This window comes from Nelumbo nucifera, chromosome 1 (assembly GCF_055504915.1).
Source record: "Nelumbo nucifera cultivar China Antique chromosome 1, China Antique-T2T, whole genome shotgun sequence".
NCBI lineage: Eukaryota > Viridiplantae > Streptophyta > Magnoliopsida > Proteales > Nelumbonaceae > Nelumbo > Nelumbo nucifera.
This window is the reverse complement of record NC_142649.1, coordinates 180,243,244-180,266,561: the sequence shown is the minus strand read 5'-3', so window position 1 is coordinate 180,266,561 and position 23,318 is coordinate 180,243,244. Positions and strand designations below refer to the sequence as shown.

Below are 23,318 nucleotides of genomic sequence, written 5' to 3'. Positions count from 1 at the left end.
ACTCATGAATAAGGTTGTGTGCGGTACCATTGTTATTGTTATTTGTACCTGAAAAGTTTTGGGTTGATTAATATAAATTGACATACAATTCTTATTTAGTACTCGTTAAAATGAATATATTATATGAGTTTGCATTTCAGGCGCTTTCACATCTCGGCCCTGCATTTGAAATATATTATATAATTGTTATTGGAAGATGTTCTCAATGCATGTTTGGGATGTGCTGTGGGGCACAAATGTGAATTCATATTATATCTTAAATATGCATGTGTAAGACACTGTTTATGTTTATTACTCTAAGGGTAGACTTAGGACTGGCAAGGGGGCAGGGCGGGGATGGGGAACCACTCCCCATTCCCGTCCCCATGAAAATCTTCATCCCCGTCTCCGTCCTTGCTAGTGAGGACATGGTTATTCCCATTTCTGTCCTCATGGGAATCCCTACTCTTCGTGATTTTTTATAATGTTAATCATTTTATTTAAAAAATTAAAAATAAAATAATTAAACAATTCTATTTAAAATATTCAAATATATTCAAACATATTTTAAAATATTAATATACATATATACATACATACATACATAGACATTGCATACATATATATTAGCAGGGATCCTCAGGGCGGGGAGTGCTCTTACTGTCCCTACCAATGGGAATGAAAATTTCCCTATCCCCGTGGGTTCCAATGGGAATAGAGGAAATGGGGAAAATTGTCATTCCTAAGTAGAGTGTAATCATTCCAACTGCAATACTTCTCGCATGTAATGTAACAACACACATCTCTCACCAATTTGTATTTATCAATTCAAAATGTCTTAATGATATCAAATACAACCTAAATCAAGGTAAAACAACCCAACTTAAAAGTTCTTACTTAAACCTGAGATCCTTTAATCCAAAATGAGAATGCCCCCCTTCACAACAATGCCTTCTTGGAATGAATAGAGAATGAATGGAAGTTGTACAATGTTTTGCAATCTTATAAGATTGGAAGAAGAAGAGTGTCTGCTACATTTAGCGTCAATACACACGTGAACTAAAGTGCGACTTGTATCACCAGAGAAAAGTGAGAAATAGAATATGAAGAACCTAGGTTGGAGCCCAACGTTTAGGCTGTGTTTGGTTGCAGTGCAAATTTATTTGCACTAGTACAAATGTATGAGAGTGCACACATTCTTGTTCAATTTTTCTTTGGGTTTTACTTTATTCTATTTTATGGCTTAATTTACTTCATTTGTACTGCAATTAAATAAAATAAACTACAATTTAAAACAAAAATAGATCAAAATTTACACTCAAATCATTTATACTGTTATGGTCTTGCATCAGTGCAAATTTATATGCATTGCCACCAAATACAGCCTTAGTGTTTTTTTTTAAGAGGGAAAAACAATAATTGAAAAAATACCAGAGAAAAGGAAGGTGCCACTCTGGACACTCCTGTTTTACTATATAGATATAGATTAATCTGAAGGATAATTGTTAGACATTCAAATTGTCTCCCTGTGGCCCTTGTTTTTGTTTGTTAACCAATTGGTAACTTGATTTCCTTCTTTCCACTCTCCAAATGTTAGAGTATATGATCTCGAGCTCGTTCTCCCTTTCAAACTTCAGGCATTCTATAATGATCCATTTGCATCTCCTGGAGGGGTTTCATGGCCCATTAGGTATTCTATTGTGGTCTGAGTCTTCCTCCATCCATCTAGAATTGCCCATCTCCATATTTCTGTTTTGTGCATTTCTAGTGCTGCTCTGGACTTAGCTGCATTACTGGAAGTGAAACCAGCTGGGCAACTGTTACTTGCACGAACTGCTAATATTTTTCTTTTATAGTCTGTAGACATTTCTCATCAGATAGATGGGAAGCATCAATGGGTCCGTTTGGTTTGCAGTTGGATTCGGAATTGGATTAGTCTATTCCCCCACCTGATTGGTTAGGTTGGAGTGGAATTCTTATTTCCAAATTCCAAGTTAGGTGAAGGGAATTGTCATTTTTTCAAATGGGAGAATGTCATTTTATCAGAAATGAGAATTTGATTCTGATTCCTCTCAAATCAAATAAGCCCAAATCGTGAGTTGCCACTTAACCCATATTCTACCGGCACCTTTCCTTCTTGCATTTTCTATTAGAAAAGCAAATTTTCCCCTAAAGAGACAAATATGAGATTGTTGTGGAACATATGGCAAATAGGAACAGTATATTCTCAAATAAATTTTGGGGTGGGGATATTTTGAACTTCTAACTTTTGACTTACCAAGTTGGTGTTTGTTACTGGTGTGTTTCGCAAGCGTTTTATTTCATCTGTTTTTTTTTTTTGAAAAATACAAAAAAAAAATCGGGATGGAAGCAGATTGGGCATATAAAATGATTTAACTTAATATTATAATATATTTATAATGATAACTGTGTGACATCTCATAGAAGTAATTAGCTTTTTCAAATTTCAATGTGTCATGTTATTAGGGCGATTCAGGATCACCAAGATAATTTAAAAAACGTTAATTTGATGTTTCAAAAATCCCTTCTTTTTCCTGAATTACAAAACTAATCATTACAAAAACATTTTTTTTAAGAAATAGGATTACCAAATGTGATTTTCCTGCCAATTCCATTTATTTATTTATTTATTGATATGGCACACATGACACATCCACAGAAACAAAACACTTGTAAAAAGCACCGGTGCCAAGTGACTATTTGACTACATACGCGGTAAATCCTATCAGGATGAATTCTTCCAACTTCGAAGCATACAAATAGATATATGGAGTGGGTAATCAATTAATTGAACACTGAACTTGTATGTCATTGGACTCGGTCCAGACCAAATGGTCAAATCAATTAGAAACTGCCCTAGAACCGAAACTGTCAAATCATGACACTTTAAAAAACAAAAACTAATGAAAATAAAAAATGGCCTAAAAACCATTACTCTAGTTGAACAGGGTTGGCGGTTCATCCGTTTGGGTTGAAATATAATCAGGAACCTGACCAGTTTTCAGGCCAAAAAGTTAAATGATAGTTTTAAAACATTGTGTCAAATTGAAAAAAAAAAGTTTTTTGTTTAATTTAAAAGATAATTAAAAGCTATTTTATATTTTTAAAAATTATATATATTGTATTAAAGCAAAATGGATGCTTTCCCTTTAACACTTACCTTCTCTTCCTCCCACTCTCCTACTCTATCTTCCACCTCCACCCGTCTCTCCCCCCATACTCTCCCTTAATCATTTTCTCTGTCTTTTCTCGCTTCTTTGTCTCTCTCGCTCTCTCTCCATTGCTATAAGGTTTTAATGTGCGTTTGTTTATCAATGATGTTTGCAAGGCGTGGAAGCTTTTATTTTGATATTATGGAAGTACTACGAAAAAAAGCTTTCGGCCCATCATACAATACAAAATGCACTCAAGGAGATCTCTAGATCTTTGTTGTAGTTGTTGTAAGTATTATCAGGTTTTGTGCTTTCCTTCCTTCCCTCGTTTTCGTTTCATGCATATATGATGTTCATCATTCGTTTCTTTCTTTATGTGTTTCTATGCAATTGCTGTAGCTTTAAATGCGCTTCTATCCTTTATTTCTTCTATCTATTTTTTATTTGTCTCTCTTGTTTCTTTCTTCATTCTCATAGCTTTCATTGCTCATCATGTTATCCTACTTTTTGAAATCGATTTCATGGATATTGTTGGCGGTCGGGATCTGAGACTTTCGATCACATAACTGCATTTCGAAGATTGAATCTTCTCGTGGTCCTGATCCTTGAAAGGGGCTTAGGGTGTAAGAGCTCACGATTCAGGTACTCTACCATTGTCTTTCCACGGTTTCTACGCTAGGGCTTCTACCCAAGGAGCTTAGATGATTGAGCAAAATAAGTTTTAGCTATATAGATTCAGGATTCTACAGTTTTGATTTGTCTTTTGCGAATAGGGACATGACGATTTTGGGTTTGGTCTTGATTTTTTTTACTTAACCCAGGTGGGATGGTGAGAGTGAGCCCTTGGTTGTCATCAAGTGATATCGAGTAACTTTTTGTGGGTAAATCAAATTAGTGGTTCGCGTAAATTTTCCTTTTGTGGAGAAAATCTGCTGACATTAACCTATCATGTGACTGTATTTGGTTTATGATGGTGCGCAATCTGGCCGGTCTTAACTGTCAACGACCTTGCCTCTGAACGGAGTTGCGGGGAACCTGAAACGGAGAAGATGAGGAAGCTCCGGGGGAACCCAGTGTGGAGGCTCCGAAGCTCAAGTTAGAATCCTTCAAAGGCAAGATAAAACCAGATAGCGCAAAGTTTGCATACCTTGTTCTTGGGGGTAGGGGGCCTTTTATAGCCACCTCGTGCACTCACTCCTAAGCTTCTGTCAGGTCGGGTACGGTTACCTCTGGTCTCCTACCAGTTCGGGTGTCATCCCCGCTGCTGGTCAGAACTGCCACTGCTTCCTTTTGTCGGAGCCGTCTCTGCGACTGGCGATGACGGTGGCAGGTGGCGGTGGTAGGTGACCGTTGAAGTGCGGCTGTCAAGCGTCAGATCCCAAGTCAGTCAGATGCGCCGCCCCTTGGATACGGACCTCCTCGGTGTCAGGTATGGTACGTTTGTTCAGTTCAGCGTCTCGGAGGCGAAGTGTTGGAGTGGCGAACGAGGTGAAGTCTTGAGTTCGAATAGGGGAGTGTCCCGAACTGCCATGAGGCGGGCCAGTTCGGGTCACTGCCTTGTGTGGCTCGGGGCCTAAGGGAGAGTTCGGGCTCCTCGTAGGGAGTTCGAGCTCTTAGTAGGGAGGTCGGGCTCCTCGTAGGGAGTTCGGGCTCCTCAAAGGGAGTTCGAACTGCTGGTTTCTTCCCTTTGGTGCTTGCACCCTGGGTACGCTGTTTTAAGTGCCGAGCTATTTGTTTTTGCCACGTGGAATGATTGCGAGGTCGGGCCAAATCTTCTTTCATCAGTTTACAACTCAGCTTTTTGGAATGTTCCAGGTATTAGTTTTTACAGTATTCTCATTTTGGATTTGCTGTTTTTAAGTTTTAGTCTTGTTCTGGTTTATGGGTGTTTTTGAACTTTTGTCTATTTAGTTACAAGGGGGCTCTTGTGAAGCCCAGATTTTTCTTTTGTGGTTATTAGTTATTTTTTAAGAAGTTTATTATTACTTCATGCGTTGTTGCATGTATTTGTTCTTGGCTGTATTTCAATAGCAACCGTACACATAAGCCTTCTTGAAGAAACATGAGGCCTATATGGTTGTATTTCTTACTTGAGAAGTATTTTGTTATTGCTATATTCAGGAATGAGCTTGTATGTCAATTGGTTTAAGGTCCCGTTCGCTTTTTGGTAAGTTACTTATCCGGGTAAATGCAATTACCTGAGTAAGTTTTTCCTAGGAAATACTTACTTGGGGTAAGTGTATTTATCCATGTTCTTTTATTTCTCATGTAAATAAGGCAATGACCATTTTAGTCATAAAATCCATTATTAAAAAGGGTATTTTTGTCCCATTCAAGTGTTGGCGATTTTCCCTCTAGGTGGGAAAGTTATTTATCCACCTAGGAAATGGGTATCACTTACCGGTAGGAAAATAAACTTTTCTTGGTCCCCACATAAATCTGAAAAAAGAACATGAGATTCTTGGTCAATGGGAACAAAAATCCCATTGACCAACTTTCACCCCTCTCAAAACCTGAAAAAAGAACACCCCCTAAAAGGAAAGTTCACTATTTTTTTTCCATAAGCTTATTAATACTTGATGTATGTTGCCCATAATTGTGTGCTATGAAGAGGAAGAGAGAGAGAGAGAGAAGGAGAAATGGAAGAGAGACAAGAAAGAAAAGGTGAGGGGAAGAGAGAGGATAGCAAATAGTGAGAGAATTTCTAGAGAAAGGAGAAAAGAAGAATATAACATCTTTGATATAATTGACCCAAATGGATGTGAATGACCCAACCTAACCCAACCCTTTGTATTTGACCCAATGGTCAATCAACCCATATTCAACCTTCATCAAGGATGGATTTTAGTGGGGTTACATGCGTTAGTTTTGGGTCATATATTGCCATCTCTAACTTGTCCAACCATTCATTTAGTGACCATGTAGTTTATTTTTTTTGTATTTAATCATTTGCTCATTTTAGCTAAATCTGTCTTATTGGTTGAGGTTTTTCATATAAAACTATAGTGGCCATTTGAGCGATTTTTTTTTTGGATAAGCTGAGTGAACTTAAATTAAGTTCATACTAGATATGTGATTTATTATAATTGATGTTTCTTTCTAATTATATAGGAGTCTGTTTTTGTAAATTTTGACAAGTATTTTTGATGATGGTAGATTTGGCTCTCCACTGACATCATGACACATGGCATCTCGGAACAACTGGGTGACACCCCAGAACCACCTAAGTGACAACTTGTCTTAGCCAAAATGATGGAGTCCCAACTAGCAACCCGGTGACCTAGCGACCTGCCCCCACCACCATCCTGGTGACCTGGCGACCTGCCTCCGTTGCCAACCTGGTGACTTGCCTTCGCCGCTGACCTGGTGGTGTACCTCCACCACCAACTTGACGATCTGCCTCTGCCACTGACTTGGCGACCTACCTCCTCCATTGACCTAGTGGAAACCTAACTAGCGACCTCGTCCACAACTCAGGGCGGCTAGCAGTGCCTCGTCCAGGTCTGACCTGTGGTACCTCGTCAGTACTGGCCGAAGGGACCTCGACATGAGGAGCAACCTCCCTCGAGGGCTTGCCGACCTGATTGAGGTCCAGGTGGTGATTTGCGAGACGTTCTTGCCGACGAATTTTGCATGCACGACTACCTCTAAGAACTTCGGAGTAGTTAGGCATATCTTCCCGGAAATCCCAGATGTGTTGCATGATGCCCACGTCAAACAATGCCTATATAAAGGCCTTACCTCCAACCTCAAAAGGTATATGCGCAATTTAGTTTTCGCAACTCTCTAGCTCGTCACCATTCATCTAGGCATCAGAAACACCTCTCCAGCTCTATACCATTTAGCTAGGCATCAGAGTCACCTCTCCAGCTCATCACCACTTAATTAGGTATCAGAGCCACCTCTCCAGCTCAAGACCATTCAGCTAGGAATTAGAGCCACCTCTCCAGCTTGTCACCATTCAGTTAGGCATCAAAGCCACATCTCCGGTCCATCACCATTCAGTTAGGCATTAGAACCACCTCTCCAACTCATCACCACTCAACTAGACGTCCAAGCCACATTTCAAGTAGAGATTATTCAATCAGGCATCCGAATCACCTGCCAGGAACTGCCAACAACATGAATAACTTTTTATTTTTGGAATTATATGTTTAATAACTTTATCTATAAGATAGTTCTATTCGGATACATATAAAATTTATATTTCTTCTCTTTATTAATTGGTTCATTCCAACAACACCAGATTTAAATCGCCTACCACAATTATTATTATTATTTTTTCTTTATTTTTTACTCTCTCAAATCCCAATTACTCGGTATTACCCGCCTGTGCTCAGCACGGGCGCCCGTCGCTAGTTTTAATTTAATCAAACCAAATGGCCCCATAGATGGTGCGACCTGCGAGCTGCAACCTAGTGATAAAACAGTTGTGTCTGGTCCAAGTCGTCTGGCAACAACATACATGTTGGAGTTATTTACCAAAATGCCCCTGATGAATCATTCTTCTTGTATGCATAAACAAAAATAGGCCCACACGGGTCACAGGTGTGGCACTAAGAGGGTTTACTTGTATAAATCTCGTGTCATCAGCTTTTTCAGAATTTGGTGAAGGGAGGGATGAGAAAACGAAATTCTTTCCGACACCCACCCACCACCCATGGAAAGAAAAAGCCTAAAACATGTGCTTTGCCACCTGGCATCCGATTTAAATAACACAGATGCTTAAGTCAAACCAATACTTCAATTTTTTTGGCGCAGCTGAGCCAAATGCTAATCCATCTATGCATCCTAAGAAGGTCTCACGAAGATCCCAAGTATAAGAGAAATGAATACACGTCTCAGCCGTTGAGACGTGGATTATTCTGCCGCCCGAGGCGATCCGACAATTGAACCATCCACATTACTCACCGGTCGACCCCGAATGGAGAGGTTTTGGTTTTGGCTTTTGGGAGTAAAGAAAAAAAATTTCCTGTTTTTTTTCGAGATATCATATCTTTCCGACATCATGGATTTGACGGAAACGCTCTAATATGAACGGGACAATAAGTCCAGAATTTCAGATTTTATTCAACCGTGACGGCGACCGTTAAAAATCACAAATAATCGAGGTTAAATTATTTATTAACCAAAAAAATATTTATTTATGTAAACATGAAGAGAAGGGAAATTTGAGCTGAGGGCCAACAGATTTGGACCACGAGAAACATCGGTTTGATTTTTCACCGACCGCATATCAGAAAATCCAGATCCGATCGCAACCTTTGCTTCATGTCCACGTTTTCTGGGCCCCACATTACCCCTCGTACTATTCCCATGTGCCTGCTCGACACGTCACCCTGTCGGACATTAGCCGTGACTGACAAGTCCCTTAAAAAAAGGTCACCACGTCAGACCCGCGCATCACATGTCTCTTTCCCTGCTTTACCACAAAACAAGCATCCTCATCTATCCAACTTCCCATCCGACGAACCACGTTTTCCTACGACGTGGAGTGTCTGGTGCTGACGTCAGGACGCACTAGACCATCTGTAACATGCCGCTTTTAATATCCAACCAAGCATGGATGTAAGCTCGTCTTGAGAAAAGGGCAAGGGCAATCGACCAAAGGGAGATGGACACGTAGAATCCCCCACGTGGGCTTCCGTCTTGACACGTGGGCCATTTAAGTCTATCTAGAAAAGTCGCGGGTCGTGAGGCATGAGCTGGCGAAGGAAGAGCCTCGGGTAGTGGACCCCATGCTGTTCGCAGTCGGCATGCGAAAGGCCAAGTCAGGGTGGGGCCCGCAACGCACAGCCCACCGACATCTGCGAAAGCTGGTGGGGACCTTTCCGCGTACGTGTTAAAGATGCTTTCGACGAGAGAGAGAGCAGGCCTCGCTGGCGCGGAGATCCGTACTAACGGGCTGCGTGGCACAAAAGGAACCGCTCTATTGGTTCCATCTAGGCCGTTAGATTAAGGGTTACGTCAGTGGTGGGCCCCATATAAGTAATATGTTAATGCTATTTGAACCGGGTGCCACTGCATTCACACGTGGTCTCTACAGGAAATAAACAAAAACTATAAAGATTCAGCATCTGACGTGGACGGTGGAAGGTGTGGATTGAAGAGATCAGAGATCACGCCTTTTTTCCTCGTCAAAACCTGTTGCGTCAGAAATGGAGTGCGGTCTGCGTCCAGCGGAAGGGTCGAGACTCAAGGCTCCGGTCCAAATTACTAGAATGCCCTCAACCCTGTTACGTACTCCCTACCCCCCCCCCCCCCCCCCGATCCCCTCCAAGAAAAAAATCGGATTTCTGGTTTGCTTACTTGACACTTCTTTTTAGTTGCATGGATGGAATTGGGATCTCCTGCCAACAAAACAGTTGCAACCCTATCAGCATGATCCAATATCGCACATTCTGATCTGACAAGATAGTGGGCCCTACCATGTATGAAATGGAGATCCGAATCTATGATCGACCTCCACTGAATGAGAACCAGACGGTCTTTGGGCTGGAATGGATCAATGGAAAACGGGCTTCCGAAAAAGCAAGTGTGCATTGAAGTTGGGGAGTCAAGCCTGAAGACGGAGTCTTGTTCCATTTTTCAATGATGGCAATTGGATCCCTGTTTCAGCCCAAGCTCACGCGTCCGAGTCTAAGCATGTGATGGTGTCTCAGTTGTAACATTAATGGAGTGGGAGTCCTTCTCCTCCTCCTTAAAAAAAAGTCAGAAGAAATAGTTCAATAAAGATTAAAATTAATAAAAGCAATATCAACAAGGCATGGAACGAAAATGGCACATCATGTACATTGCTCTAGGTGTTTTGCAAAGCTGGGCCGTGACTCGTGTGTGGAATCTACTGATGATGGGAACAGAAAAGAAGTAAGAAGCGAGCAACGTATAGGCAGGCAGGGTCTTTGGACCTTGGACTCCTTATAACTTGCGCCTTGATGTAACCCATCACCTGCCAAATTGTTTTTCTGCGAATGGTTAGCAGTTTAAGTGGGCTCAACTCTCAAGTCAGTGTTGAGCACGGACTCCTTGACGTCAGCCCTATTTATATTTATTTCATTTATTAGAAATTATGAATAGAAAATCAGAGTTATGTATTGTATTTATCCTCTTTCAAAGCGGACTGACTAGTGACTCCTAATCTCCCCACTCCCCTGCTTTTACTTGCTAATAACTCATAAGCATTCAACGCTAAATTCAACTAATGCAATGATATAATTCCGAAAAACCGGCTCGGTCAGATTCATGAATGCATGTAACAAAGCAACGACGAATGTCATTGTATTTGTGGGTGGGTGGGTGAGTCTCCCGACAAATCAAGATGATATGTTGAGCAAGAAGGATATGGAAAACCCCTAATATGGAATAAAATTTATCAGGCTGAAATATTTTTTTAGTATGCATTAGAAATGTCATTGTATTTGTTATGGGCAGATATTTTTCAATATACGACTGGAATGAATTATGGGATACTATTGCGTTGCCTGTTCTTATTTATAAATGAAAAGGTCAACACCCATCCCATGCAGATGCAGATGATTTGTAGTGATGAAGAAGAAACATTCCTCTCATACGGGGGCTGCATGAATTTAATTTAAATCAAATTACAAATATCTGGATTGGGTCCCATTCCTTTCTGCCTAATGGACCCATGTGTTGTTGAAGCGGCAACATCATACTATATACCAGTTTTTACCTTTTATGTCACCCACATTGCAATATTACCTTTTCTATGTATTCATATGTGCTCGCATATATAAATCAGTTGGGATCTATTAGGAGTGGCCACGAGCTGAGTTTTTCACGAGTTATTCGAGCTCAGTTCAGTTTGGTTTCAACCGAGTCTAATAAAACTCGATTTATGAGGTTTGCGAGCCGGCTCAAATAACTACATATATACATACATAATGCTTTTATTTTTATATATAATAATAATATCTAATTATCATAATATTTAATTTTTAAATATCAAATAAAAAATATTTTTTATATATAATTTTTTTTTATTTTTATAAAACATTCCTTTTCAATTCGAATTCGAACCTTATACTATCTTGACAAGCCAAGCTCGAATAGCTAACTATTCAGCTCGACTTGCCTGAATCCACCCCTAATGACAATTATCTTAAAAGGTTTGTCTTTAATTTTTTAGAATAGATTGAAGTATTTAAAGAATAAGTGTCAGAAAACATGGTAAGTACATAATCAGTATTCTCACTGCTGTGTGTCCACTTGATACAAATTAGTATAAAAGTATTCATGAAAGCCCCCCAGAAGTCGGATTCAGTCCCAATACATGATTGCAAGTAATTGTGAGGATGGTATGAATATCGTTTCGTTAGAACTGATTCCAATGTCCTGACCCACAAAGAATAACAAACCAAAACGATAGAGAGAGAGATTATGAATTGTGTCAAGAGGAAAGCATTGAGAAGACAAATTATATCTTTATTATTTTATCTAGAAATTTACATATGCCTTGTTCAATGATTAAGGAGAACGAGAGGAACACCATATATGTCTACTATCCATCAGATGATTTATGTTATAGACTTTTTGATCGCTTTGATTTGATGAATGAAAAGTTTTATCACTTTTATGCGGGAAAAATCTATGTTTAGCTTTCTCCTAACTTCGACGTTACAGCATTTCATCGTGTATCGCCCATCTATTTTATTTATTTTATTCGCCAACAAATCCACACAAGAGAAGAAATTGACCTTTGTTTTGCTGCAGATAAGCAAAACAAAATTACCAACTTTTCTTTTCTCTGCTTTATAAAATTATTAATTTTTCAAAACCTGAAAAGCCTTTTTGGAATATAGCACCCGTTGGAGAGGTCAGAGGCTTTTCATACAGCTGCTTACCGCGAGTTCACATTGGCACCCCACAGAGCATGCCCTAAGTATATATCTCAGTGTGCATTTTGTAATATTTCCTGTAGTTGTTGTTATTGGAAGATGTTGGCAATACAAAGTTGACACGTGCTATTCAGAACCCGTGGGGTGCGTTCTATATATGTGGGGTATTAATGGAAATTCACTTAACGCATTATAGGTTCAGTTTGGAAGGAGTACTAATGTAAATATATAGAGTGTAAAATCTTGTATTTTGTATTATTTTATATATATTTGTATTTGTATTCTTTTTAAATTGAGATATATGAATAAAAATCCAAAATATCATACAATTGTGTTTGGTGAAAATCTAAGAAGCCAAAAATAGGATTATATGATTTGTCAAATTGATTAATTGATTGTTTGATGAAATTAACCTAATACCAGCTCATATAGAGATGGCAACGGGGAGAGAGGGGTTTTGGAAATTCTAGACCCTACCTGCTTCCTTAAATCTCCCAATCTATACTTGCCCCAAATCCTATAACCAGTTGTATTTTGAGAATACAAACCCTCTCCGTAACGAAAATGCAAAACCCTACCCTCCCTGTATTCAAGATAGGGGTGGGTATGGTATAGAACCTGCATCTAAGTTCCTATTATTTATTGTCATATATAAGTAATTAATAAATAAAATAATACATATAAACAACAAAATTTCTAATTATTTGATTAAAATATGTAAAAAATAGATAAATTATCAATTATTCATCACATAAATTCAAAATACAGCATATACTACATAAAAATTTATATATTATTCTAATACCGTATTTCATCCATACCTATACGGATTGTAAAATCCCAAAACCCGTTTAACGAAAACCCATCTTTCAAAAACATAAATATACCCCATCGAGACACGTACCAGCCGAATAAAATAGAAATTGCCATTCCTAAATTCACAGCCTGTTTGCGAGGAATAAAATAGAAATCGACTTTCCGGAATTTTAGCAAATATTACTTTCAACATTCTCGTATAATAACCCAACTCCAAATGCTAAAATCTACATCCCGAAAGCCCTTCCAAGTCCCAAACAGGCACTTGAACGGGCAGATGGATTATGGAGTTTAATTCATCTGGATGAAAGGCTACTTCTTTTCGTCACCCGTAGAAACACATAACCCTATTGATTTCCTCAGATCTTAGGGGTATTTTTTGAAATCACACCGTTTCTTTAATTAATACTAATTAATATTTTAAGGTCAGAAATAAAAAGGATCTTACAGTAGGCAGATTGGAATGGGCCCCTCCTGTCCCGGGCGGACGCGAAAGGGCACATTCATTCTGGTTAATCAATCCTTTTTATATATTTTTTTTGCTTTAAACAAAACAACCACGTAAGCCACATGACGGAGGGGATTAGCTGGCCCTCGGAACCCCCAACCACGACGCTTGAATCGATTGTTTCCTGGACACGTGTACGGCAGAAATGACGCGGAATAATTTAATGTCCTCCACGAATATCGACGGCCAACTCAACCACCACCATTGCCTCCGTATATACATGTTGTATACACAGTCGGATATACGGACACGTGTTACATGACGTGGCTGTTGGCTTGGCGTCCCTCTTCTTCTTCACCTCTTCTTCCTCCCCACTTCTCTCTCTCTCTCTCTCTCTCTCTCCTCTCTGCGCATGGGAGCAGTTTTTTTCGTTTCCTCCCTCATTTTTTTATCCACGAGAGACGGAGAAACAGAGAATGCAGAAGAAGGGATAATAGGCTAGGCCTAGGGTTTTGGTTGCACTTTTTAAGATTTTTTCCTTGCAATAGTCCTTCTTCCGCTGTTGAAGACCTCGGAGGTTTATGCATAATCCTTTTTCTCTATTCATTTTAGAGGTGAAGAAACGAAGATTTGGAGAGATTGTTCACTTTTCGAACGGGCTCCATATTGCAGGTATGTTGGATTTAAAGTTTAATTTCTACATATTACATTTTGGAATGTTTTGTTTGTTGAAAAGGGTCGAAACTTTGAATTGAGAGCTGATCTAGATGTCTTGTAGTTTCTTAGTTCTGAATTGATAGTTTAAATCCCTGTACTATCCAGAAGTTAGTGTTTGGTTTCAGGTAGAGTTTTGGTGTGTCTTTTTTCTTATGAATTTTTTAATGTTGCAAAAGGGAAAAAAATTTCGAGATAATATAACTACTTTCTCTCTGTTCCTGGAGACAAGCAGAAAAATAACTATAGTACGTTAGAAGGAAAGATAGGTGACCAACAAAGCTTTCGAATTATCGGGAGAAAATAAACCTGAATCTTTATAAAGAGCAAGACAAGCAGGCAGGAAGACGAGGAGAGACTAAAAACAGGATGCAAGAGGAAACTAGAAATGCCTTCAAAGGAAGCCTTGGATTCACGGAGAATAGAAATTGTTTCATCATAACACATTAGCTCTCACTGGAAAGGGACTCCATCAGTTTTGCTGTAGAGATTTCACCTTTTGACGCAGAGAGGGAAAAATTCCAGGTTTTTATTTTTCCTTACTTACAAGGCTATTGCTGTCATTTTAACACACATTGGCGTTGCTTGGCAATTGTCCATGATCCGTCGGTCTGACATCCTTATTCCTGTCTGTGGGCTGTGAAAAGGCATTAATACCCCTTTCTTTGTCCAAAAATCGGTTCTTCTTTCTCCTACCCCTTTCTTTGTCCACATATCAGTTTTTTTCTTGCTCTTACTTTGTTTCCTTCTTTCTGATGTTAAGCTCTGTGCCTTTTATTTCTTCGCACCGGAGAAAAATAATCTAGGTTTTTGTGCATCTCATCTAGTTTGAGCTTATTATGACACAAATGGACGGTGCGTCTTACTGCTGCTTTGAGGTTGGGTTTTACGAGTTCCAGGAAAAGCTTGGCTACTAATAGAAAAAAGTACTGTTGAAGGATCCGTGATGCCAATACATAATTCTGATTATAGCGTTAGAGGAAAACCTCCTTAAGTCCCGATTTTCTAAGTAAATAAACTAAAAAAGAATAATCGAAAGAAAACCTGCTAAGTTCAAATCCTGATAATGATGGGGTTTGGGTCGATACGGGAGAGAACGGTTTGCATGTTGATTTTAACTGAATGGTACGATTTTTAGATTGAGGTTTTTGCTCCAAGCTATGGTTGACATTAACGTCTACCCGCCAAAAAGAACCCCCACCAGGAAAACATTGGGACAAAAAAAAAAAAAACTATTAGTTTATAACCTACAGTTTTGCTAATTGTTCTTATTTTACATAGCAAAGCTTACATGACTTTAAGGGGTTCTTTCATAGTGTCATAAATGATTCTGTCGTGGTTTTAGATTTCTTTATTTGTTATGTGTTTTCCGAATTCATTAACTAGAGTAAAATCGTTGAATATTCTTATATCAGCATTTTGATGGTGATACATCTGATTGAAGTTTATTTACTGTATTTTTTTTCCTGGACATGGGTCAATCTCCGTCAAACAGGTTCTATAGTTCAAGTTGGATGGTTTTCATTAATAAGGTGGCTAACCATGCCATGCACATGCAAATTAGATAAATTGCTTTATGTTCTTTTCTGCACATAGAGAAAAGGCATTGTTTTTGTTAAGATGATTAACGTTTATGTGCATATTTCATTATTTTGTCAAATATTCAAGTATAGGTTCTTATTTGTCTTCCAGTTTGAGTATTTATCACCATCATCATTATCATTGTCACTGTTATCAACTTATCATTACCGTTATCTATGTATTGTCCCTTACATTGAATTTTTTTGGGTAAGTTGTCCCTTTTATTGGTTATCTAAAGCCCAAACTTATACCAAATTTCCTAGATCCTATTTCATCATTCCTTTTGTTTGGTCAACTAAATCTTTGTATGGTTACTCTTGTTTAGCTGGCATCAATTTCAGCTTGGAACCAGGAATATCTTGCTGTGATAAAGGGTATTCACACCTGTTCTGGAGCAACTAACATTCTTTAGTTTGGAATTTGACCATGGGAAACAATGAAGCTGGGACGCCTTCTAAGTCTGAGAAAGCATCTTCACCTGCACAAGTGAGCAGAAAATTTTATTGGTCTTGCAGGGGAATAGATTTTCTTGTTCCAAGTTGGATGTAGTGTTGTTTTTGGGTAATGAAATTGCTGTCATTGACAGTTAAACAAACTGGACATTGATTTTATTCCAAACGATAACTATAAGTTAGTATTTTGGCAATTTGCTTTCTCATGATCAATATGCTGTCAGGAGCTATTTCCTCAATCCTCATGGATGTTCTTAATGTTCTTTCTTTTAACACTGCTTGTATTTTTTTATGCATCTTCTCTCCAAATGGTTAGTTAATTTCTTTTTATTTATCTATGATTCCAGAAATCACTATTTGGTTTTTACAAATAATATTCAAAACACACACACACAAAGTTTCTTGTATTGAAGTGATTAGGTGATTAAGAAACACTAAATGGAGAATGAATTATCACAGTGGGGGGGCGGGGGGGGTACAACTTTGACTCCCATGCCCGGTTTATTCTTGACTTTTTAGTGCCTGAATATTCATGCGTTTGGCAGGAGCAGACCAGTATTCATGGGTATCCTGATTGGGCAGCTATCCAGGTTAATACCCTCAATTTTTATTTTGAGAAAAATTCTGCAATCTAAACATTCTAATTGTTTACTTTAAGTAAAAAAAAAAAAAAGATTCACATTGTCGATTCCTATAAAATTATGAAGAACCCAAAGCTAATTTGCTACATTTACAGGCATATTATGGTCCTGGTGTCACCATACCACCACCATATTTCAACTCTGCAGTTGCATCTGGTCATCCTCCTCACCCATACATGTGGGGCCCACCACAGGTATTTTGTTAAGGGTTAGGGGCTGCTTTTAGTTTTTTTTTAGTCCCATTTGAAATCCTTTATATTTTGTATATTGTGAATTCTTTACTGGAAGCTTTTTCCCCTCCAGTTTCATTATTCGCTATGGTGTTTTACAACTTGACATTTTTATCATGCCAGCCTCTGATGCCACCTTATGGGGCACCTTATGCGGCAATTTACTCTCATGGAGGTGTTTATGCTCATCCTTCAGTTAGTTATGTAAGTCTGTTTTGCTTCCAGATCCCCTTCCTTGAGAACTTGGGCAGACAAATGCTTGTATCTTCTATATGTTTTGTCTGGTACTTTAAAAATCTGAATCATGAATATTATTGAGAACCGTCTCTAGAAACCAAATGAAAGAAAATAGCCTGAGCAAGTGAGCATGGTTCAAACTTCAAAGTGTTGATACGTGTGGATATGCAAAAATTGTATTTCATGTGTTCTAGTGTACGATACTCTTCTTCAATTTTTTTTTCATAATGAGGTTTCAGGGTTAGTTAAGATAGAGGGGGTTCTAATGATTAATTGATTACACAAAGAGACAAAACCCTAAATGGTGCTTCGGTGGGTTCAAAAGCTTGTACTTATTGTATGATATGCCCTGTTACATTGTGATATTTTGAATAGGGATGGTCATTTTCCCTGTCCCCAGTGGGTACCTGGCCTCCTTGACTCGATGGGGTCTTGAGGATGGGGAATGAAGTCCCTACCCTGCCCTAACCCCGATTATTATATAATATTATTTATATTATTTGTATTTAATTTTTTTCTTTATTTTAAGTAAACCTTTTTCTCAAAAAAACATTCGGGGATTTGGGTCTCTGATGGGGAACCTATCTTCATCAGGGATCAAGGACGGGGGTTAACTTTTCTCCCTGATGGAGATTGGGGTTGGGGATGCGAAGTATGGTCCCCACCCCGAACCCACCCAGTTGCCATTTCTGATTTTGAACCTTGGCCCTGAGGGCTTTTGTGTATCAGCACACTACAGTCTTATGAGCTCCCTCCCTCCCTCCCTCCCTCCCTCCCTCCCTCCCTCTCTCTCTCTCTCTCTCTCTCTCTCACACACACACACACACATAAGCACAAAATAAAAAAAAAGAAAAAGAAAACTCAGCTTTTGATTGGGGTTTCAACCTGCATTTAGATTGAAATGTTATGACAGGTTTTATAAATTGTTTGTTGTGCGTCAGGGTTCACATGCACACGGTCCTGGATTTCCACCATCTCCTGTTGTGAGCGAGGTCATGGTACTGAAATTTATATGAACTCTTCCAATCCATATTATGTTGATGTTAACCGACTGTTTGACTAGATTTGATGATGGATGATGCAAGAAAGCTGCACCATATGTGTTGTATCCAATATGGTGAGATGTTGGTTCTTACTTTACTGTGATGCAGGTTGCAACCCCCTTAAGTGTGGAACCACCTGCCAAGTCATTAGGTAGCAAAGATCGAGGGTTAATGAAGAAATTGAGAGTAGGCAATGACAATGCTGAAGGTGCTGCAGAAGGTGCATCTGGTGGGCTGTCACAGAGGTCAGTTAACTACCATGAGACACATGGTGCATGTATATGATCTATACATGCTTCAGTGTGTTTGATCTGGTAGACCTCCTAAGTATCAATTATTTTGTCAGAACCAAGTTTAGTATATATATATAGCTAACATATTTATTTTATGACTACATGCATGCAGTGCAGAATGTGGTACAGAGGGTTCCAGTGATGGGAGCGATGGGAACACTGCAGGAGTATGCCCTTTATTTCTATTTTTTATGCTACATGTCATCTTTCTTAGTCCTTCAAATTTATGGGTAGTTAATTTAGGAAGCATAATGTTGCATGTCTTAAATGTTGCCTTCCATTTTCTCTGTCAGGGCAACAAATCTAAAGGGAAAAAAAGCTCTAATTGCATGCTATCAACAGGTATGAAGATGTTCTTTCTCCAATGGTATAGTACAACCTTTGGGCCTAACTTACCAAAGCAAAGAGCAAAGAGAGGGTTGGAAAAAACCCGGCATTGTTGATCTTAAACTTCTTTAGGAATTGATCACTTGAATCTCTAAACAGACTTATATTTATGTATGTTAGTTTGTCAATTTAGTAATCTCATTGATGGGGTTTAGATTATAAACATACATGGGCTCCTTAATATTTATTAAAATGATAACAGAATCAAAATATGAATATTTTTTATTCAAGGAAGTGTTTAAATGCTCTTTTTAGTAAAAGAAGGGTATTTAATAAGCCAATTACATATGTTCTTCACACATCTTTTGTACATATCATTGACAGTTATATATTTGAGAGAGAAGGGGGGGAGGAAATTGTTATGTTGCCTGTTTTTCGGTATGGTGCTTTTAGGGATTATTGAAGAGGAAGAGAATGGGGTTGTCAGACATGCCTCGGAACATAAAAGACAAAAAAAACAGGGAAGAAGTCCTTCGATACTGCATTTCAAAAATTTAGAACCATGGGTTCTGGCATTCTGGAATTTGCAGATTAAGCTTGATTTCCCTTTAAGTTCGTTAATTGACACTCTAGGAATGTTTGTGTCACCCAATGCATGCAGATTCTAGCATTAAAATCTAATCACTTCTCTAAGTATTCTTGTTTTAGGTTTGTTCTTTATAAAAATACTCGCATTTTGTGACATGACTCCATTTCCAATCCCTGTGCAAACAGGCATGGATGGGAAAGTTGAAACACAGGCAAGTGTCATGCCCGTTGCACAGGTGAATATAGCTTCTAGTGGAGCTGCTGTGAGTCTAGGAGGAAAAACAATCGGAATAGCCCCTTCACCTGGCATGGCCCCAGCATTGGAGCTCAGAGGTTCCCCTAATGGGAAAGCAAAAGCCAGTACAGCTACTGTTCCTTCTGAACTCTGGTTGCAGGTATTTTGCTTATACTTTCCTTTCAAACTGTAGATGATACTTTTCTTCTCCATGCCACTATGCTTTCTTTTTGTGAAGCAAAGCTTTATTGGCATGCTCTCTATGTTTCGTGGATACTGTATGAGTGCCAAAATCTGACATAGGTTCAAGGTGTTGGACTCAACAAACCTGATAAAGTAGGATTTGGGGATTTGAATGCTGCACTCTTGTTTTAATGTCATATCTTTTATGTTATTATAAATAATGGGATAATTGTTCAGAAAATAATTAGCACCTGCAATAATATGTTTCCATAAAGTAAAGACCTAAAAACAGAAGCAACCCTATAGGTTTTCCCTTTCAAATCTCTTTAAAATTGTAGTCATTTGAAATCTTGGTTTATTTAGGTTTGTTTGGATAGACTTCAGGATTTGTGCTTTGAAATCCCAAAACATTAATCTTAGGCTGTGTATTAGGGCTTAAACGTGTTTTGGTTTCAGATTACAATGTTTTCAAAATCAACTTTACCAAACACCGAAGATACTTTTTGGCTCAATTTTGATTTCTACAGTGCAGAGAAAAAAAGTAAAAGATTATCTAAATGGGCAAGGACTCCCAACTATAAGAATTGTCTCTACATAAAATAGATAATTGAAGACTTGTTAATGAATATGACTAATGAGTGTATAACATGACTTGTATATTCGCGTCAGCTGGTGATGCATAATTACTGACACTGCAAAGTGCAAACAACACGAAGTGAATAACTAAATGTTGTTTATACTAAATTATCAATATTATTATTATTTTGATAAGTGCTAAACTAAACTATCAATTATTACAAATTTACAAATATTTTATTCATGTTCAAAATTTTACCACAAGAGTTTGAGGTTCTTCAGTCACATATTACAGATGTGATAGGTGTCCCTCTCTGAGTCTCAGGTGTTGTCGTGTCAGTGTCCATGTGTCCAACACGGTTATCTTGCCCTTATGCTGATTTTGAAGTGTCTATGTAACATGACATGTTTGTTAGAATTTTGTTTAAATCCAGGTCAGTAGAGTTGGTGAGGGTGCTGACTAAAAATTTGACTCACCTTTATGGTGTTTACTTTCTGAGTTTTTCAGGTGATTAAATGGTTTTGGTCTCTGAGATGTCATGTTCTCTCTCTCTCTCTCTCTCTCTCTCTCTCTCTCTCTCTCTCTCTCTCATTTTTAAGAATGACCTGGACTATCTTTGGATATAAATAAATTGTTTGTAGAAGCAATGATGTACTGATGCTTTCTCCCATTGGCTATCTATTTCGCAAGGATGAAAGAGAGCTGAAACGGCAGAGGAGGAAACAGTCTAACAGAGAATCTGCAAGAAGATCAAGGTTGAGGAAGCAGGTATATAGAAAACATGAATATGGCCCCTTCTTTGACTCTTTCGTCCCTGTATGAGTGGATCGGGGTCTAAACTTAATGTCACTCTTTTCTTTCAGGCGGAGACTGATGAACTTGCAATGAAAGTTGAATCCTTGAGTGCTGAGAATATAGCCCTTAGAACTGAAATTAATCGATTGACAGAGAATTCAGAAAAACTGAAGCTTGAAAACGCTGCTTTGATGGTAATTTCTCCCTTATGATTTCAGTTCAGATGCATGAGCACATTTGACAGATAAGTCTAGCGCTTGGGCCATGGCTTATCCACAAAGGTAGTGCTTGAACTTGTGTGGGTAGCCGCACATGCATATTTTGGGCTAAGGCCAAGACTTTTTCTCTGAACCAGATAAAATCATAAAATATCCTTTACTCTTGGGACACAACATATCACATCCTATCAGCAATTGTGTCTATCATCTCATTGTGTTTTCTTTGGAAACAGCCTCTGTCCCTTCCCAGATCCCGCATTGGCGGGAGCCACGTGCAATGGGCTGCCTTTTTTATTGTATTCTTTGGACCTTTCAGTTGGTGGCAACTTGTTCATCAAATCAAAATCAAAATCAAAATCCACTGATTGGATAACCTTGTCCTTTTATCACATACCACCAACTTTTTTCACCAAGTCAAAATCCACTGATTAGATAACCTTGTCTTACATTACATAGCAGTTGTTGCACCCAGACAGTTTTGCCAACTGGGTAGTTGATCAGGTGTTTTTGTTTTGGGTACGGCTCTTTCCTCCTTTATGGTCGGACAGTGCTGGAGTCCCTCACCCTCATCCCTTCTTAGCCCGCTTAAACCATGGCCATACCCACATGCCACATGCATGGAGAGATTTAGGGGTCTTCTCTCAGGCATGTGAGCAGTAATCTGAGTCTTTACCTGTTTGTGAAGATGCAGATTCAACTACGTGGTTTAATTAATGAATTGGATATATGGGATGCGATGCAAAGAGTATAGACACACATTTTCTGCCTCTTTATCATGCATGTGGAAACTTATATGTGGACATCTTTACAGGAGAAACTGAAAAATGCAGAACCAGGAGAAACGACAGAAATGGTATCTAATAACACTGAAACCCACGAGGACGCGTCAATCAGTACAGAAAATTTCTTATCCAAAGTAAACAACTCGGGCTCTGTTAGTATAGATGACCCACGGGATACCGAGATCCATGAAAACTCTAACTCGGGCGCCAAACTCCATCAACTCTTAGAATCTAGCCCTAGGACCGATACTGTTGTTGCTGGCTGATAAAAAGAAACTCGGTCAGCCTCTGCAACGACGATTTTTATATTATATCTCACTTGATATTGTAACTTTGGCAATGTTTATAAAAAACCCAAAATTACTCCTAACAGTAACTGAGGTAGGTTTGGGGTTCAGACAAGGCGGGTGCAGCAAAGCGGTAGTCCTGAGCACAGCACAGCACGCTATGCCTTCTCATATATTAGTTGAGAGCTCTCTAATTCTCACTTGTATGTTTTTTAGATATCGAAGTATAACTAATTTGTGGTTTATTAGATTCCACATATTGGAGATGTACATTGAGCCTAATGTACATTGAAGAGGTTTGAGTGTAAGCTCCGACTCACTAGTATTTTTATGTAAAAGTCCACCTTTACCATCTTTTCATAGTTGATATAAATGTAATGAAATGGTGTACTGCTGTTGGAGTTGGACTACTGCGTCTGTTGTTTAAATAACTATTTTAATTCTGTGCAGTCAGTGTATTGCACGTGTGAAAATGACCAAACAATTCGTATTAGAACTTTTTGGAATTAAAAAATAAAAACTTCCCTACCTAGGTTACAACTTCAAACTTTGCTTGTTTTGATACAATCTGAAAACACTCCAATCCAATCCAACCTGAAAAAAATAATAATAAAATAAAAACGAGATAGGGTTAGCTGAACACTTTCTGTTAAGCAGGCTGTGGCATCAATAATAACACTCCACACCCCTATTAAAATTCATAGGGCCAATAATCATTCAACCTCAAGTATGGTCTCATGCTAGTGGTGCACTATCATTGATTCCACAGCCTGCTGCACAGCTTAAGTGTTCAGTTAATCCTCCAAAAAAAATTATATAAAATATGGTTGAGGAAAGGACAATGATGATGGGTAATTTGGT

At 38.6% G+C, this 23,318-nt stretch overlaps 1 protein-coding gene and 1 long non-coding RNA gene across 9 annotated transcripts; both read left to right on the top strand.

Annotated features, from left to right (window-relative positions):
• The first annotated feature begins 3,166 nt into the window (after positions 1-3,166).
• LOC104600298 (uncharacterized) lies at positions 3,167-5,441 on the top strand. Its single transcript, XR_735651.3, has 3 exons — positions 3,167-3,440; positions 3,630-3,794; positions 3,974-5,441. It is a non-coding gene; the product is annotated as an uncharacterized LOC104600298 (long non-coding RNA).
• An 8,140-nt stretch (positions 5,442-13,581) lies between these two features.
• LOC104600299 (common plant regulatory factor 1-like) lies at positions 13,582-22,867 on the top strand. Of its 8 annotated transcripts, XM_088895458.1 has the most exons (14): positions 13,660-13,946; positions 14,224-14,513; positions 15,895-16,055; positions 16,567-16,611; positions 16,758-16,856; positions 17,016-17,096; positions 18,071-18,127; positions 18,281-18,417; positions 18,578-18,632; positions 18,759-18,807; positions 19,567-19,775; positions 21,066-21,143; positions 21,239-21,364; positions 22,200-22,867. In XM_088895458.1, the coding sequence occupies exons 3-14, from the start codon at positions 15,996-15,998 to the stop codon at positions 22,434-22,436; spliced, it is 1,233 nt and encodes a 410-aa protein (XP_088751584.1). In that variant the 5' UTR covers positions 13,660-13,946; positions 14,224-14,513; positions 15,895-15,995; the 3' UTR covers positions 22,437-22,867. The 8 variants fall into 8 exon arrangements, with proteins under 8 accessions (XP_088751588.1, XP_010261472.1, XP_088751584.1 ...); XM_010263170.3 differs by lacking the exon at positions 14,224-14,513 and having other exon boundaries at positions 13,657-13,946; XM_010263171.3 differs by lacking the exon at positions 14,224-14,513 and having other exon boundaries at positions 16,573-16,611.
• Positions 22,868-23,318: the final 451 nt, after the last annotated feature.

Excerpts from the sequence above, each read along its gene's own strand:
- LOC104600299 (XM_010263170.3), top strand. The coding sequence starts at position 15,996 with ATGGGAAACAATGAAGCTGGGACGCCTTCTAAGTCTGAGAAAGCATCT. Across the intron at positions 19,776-21,065 it reads CTTCTGAACTCTGGTTGCAG|GATGAAAGAGAGCTGAAACG; the intron begins GTATTTTGCTTA and ends CTATTTCGCAAG. Across the intron at positions 21,365-22,199 it reads TTGAAAACGCTGCTTTGATG|GAGAAACTGAAAAATGCAGA; the intron begins GTAATTTCTCCC and ends ACATCTTTACAG.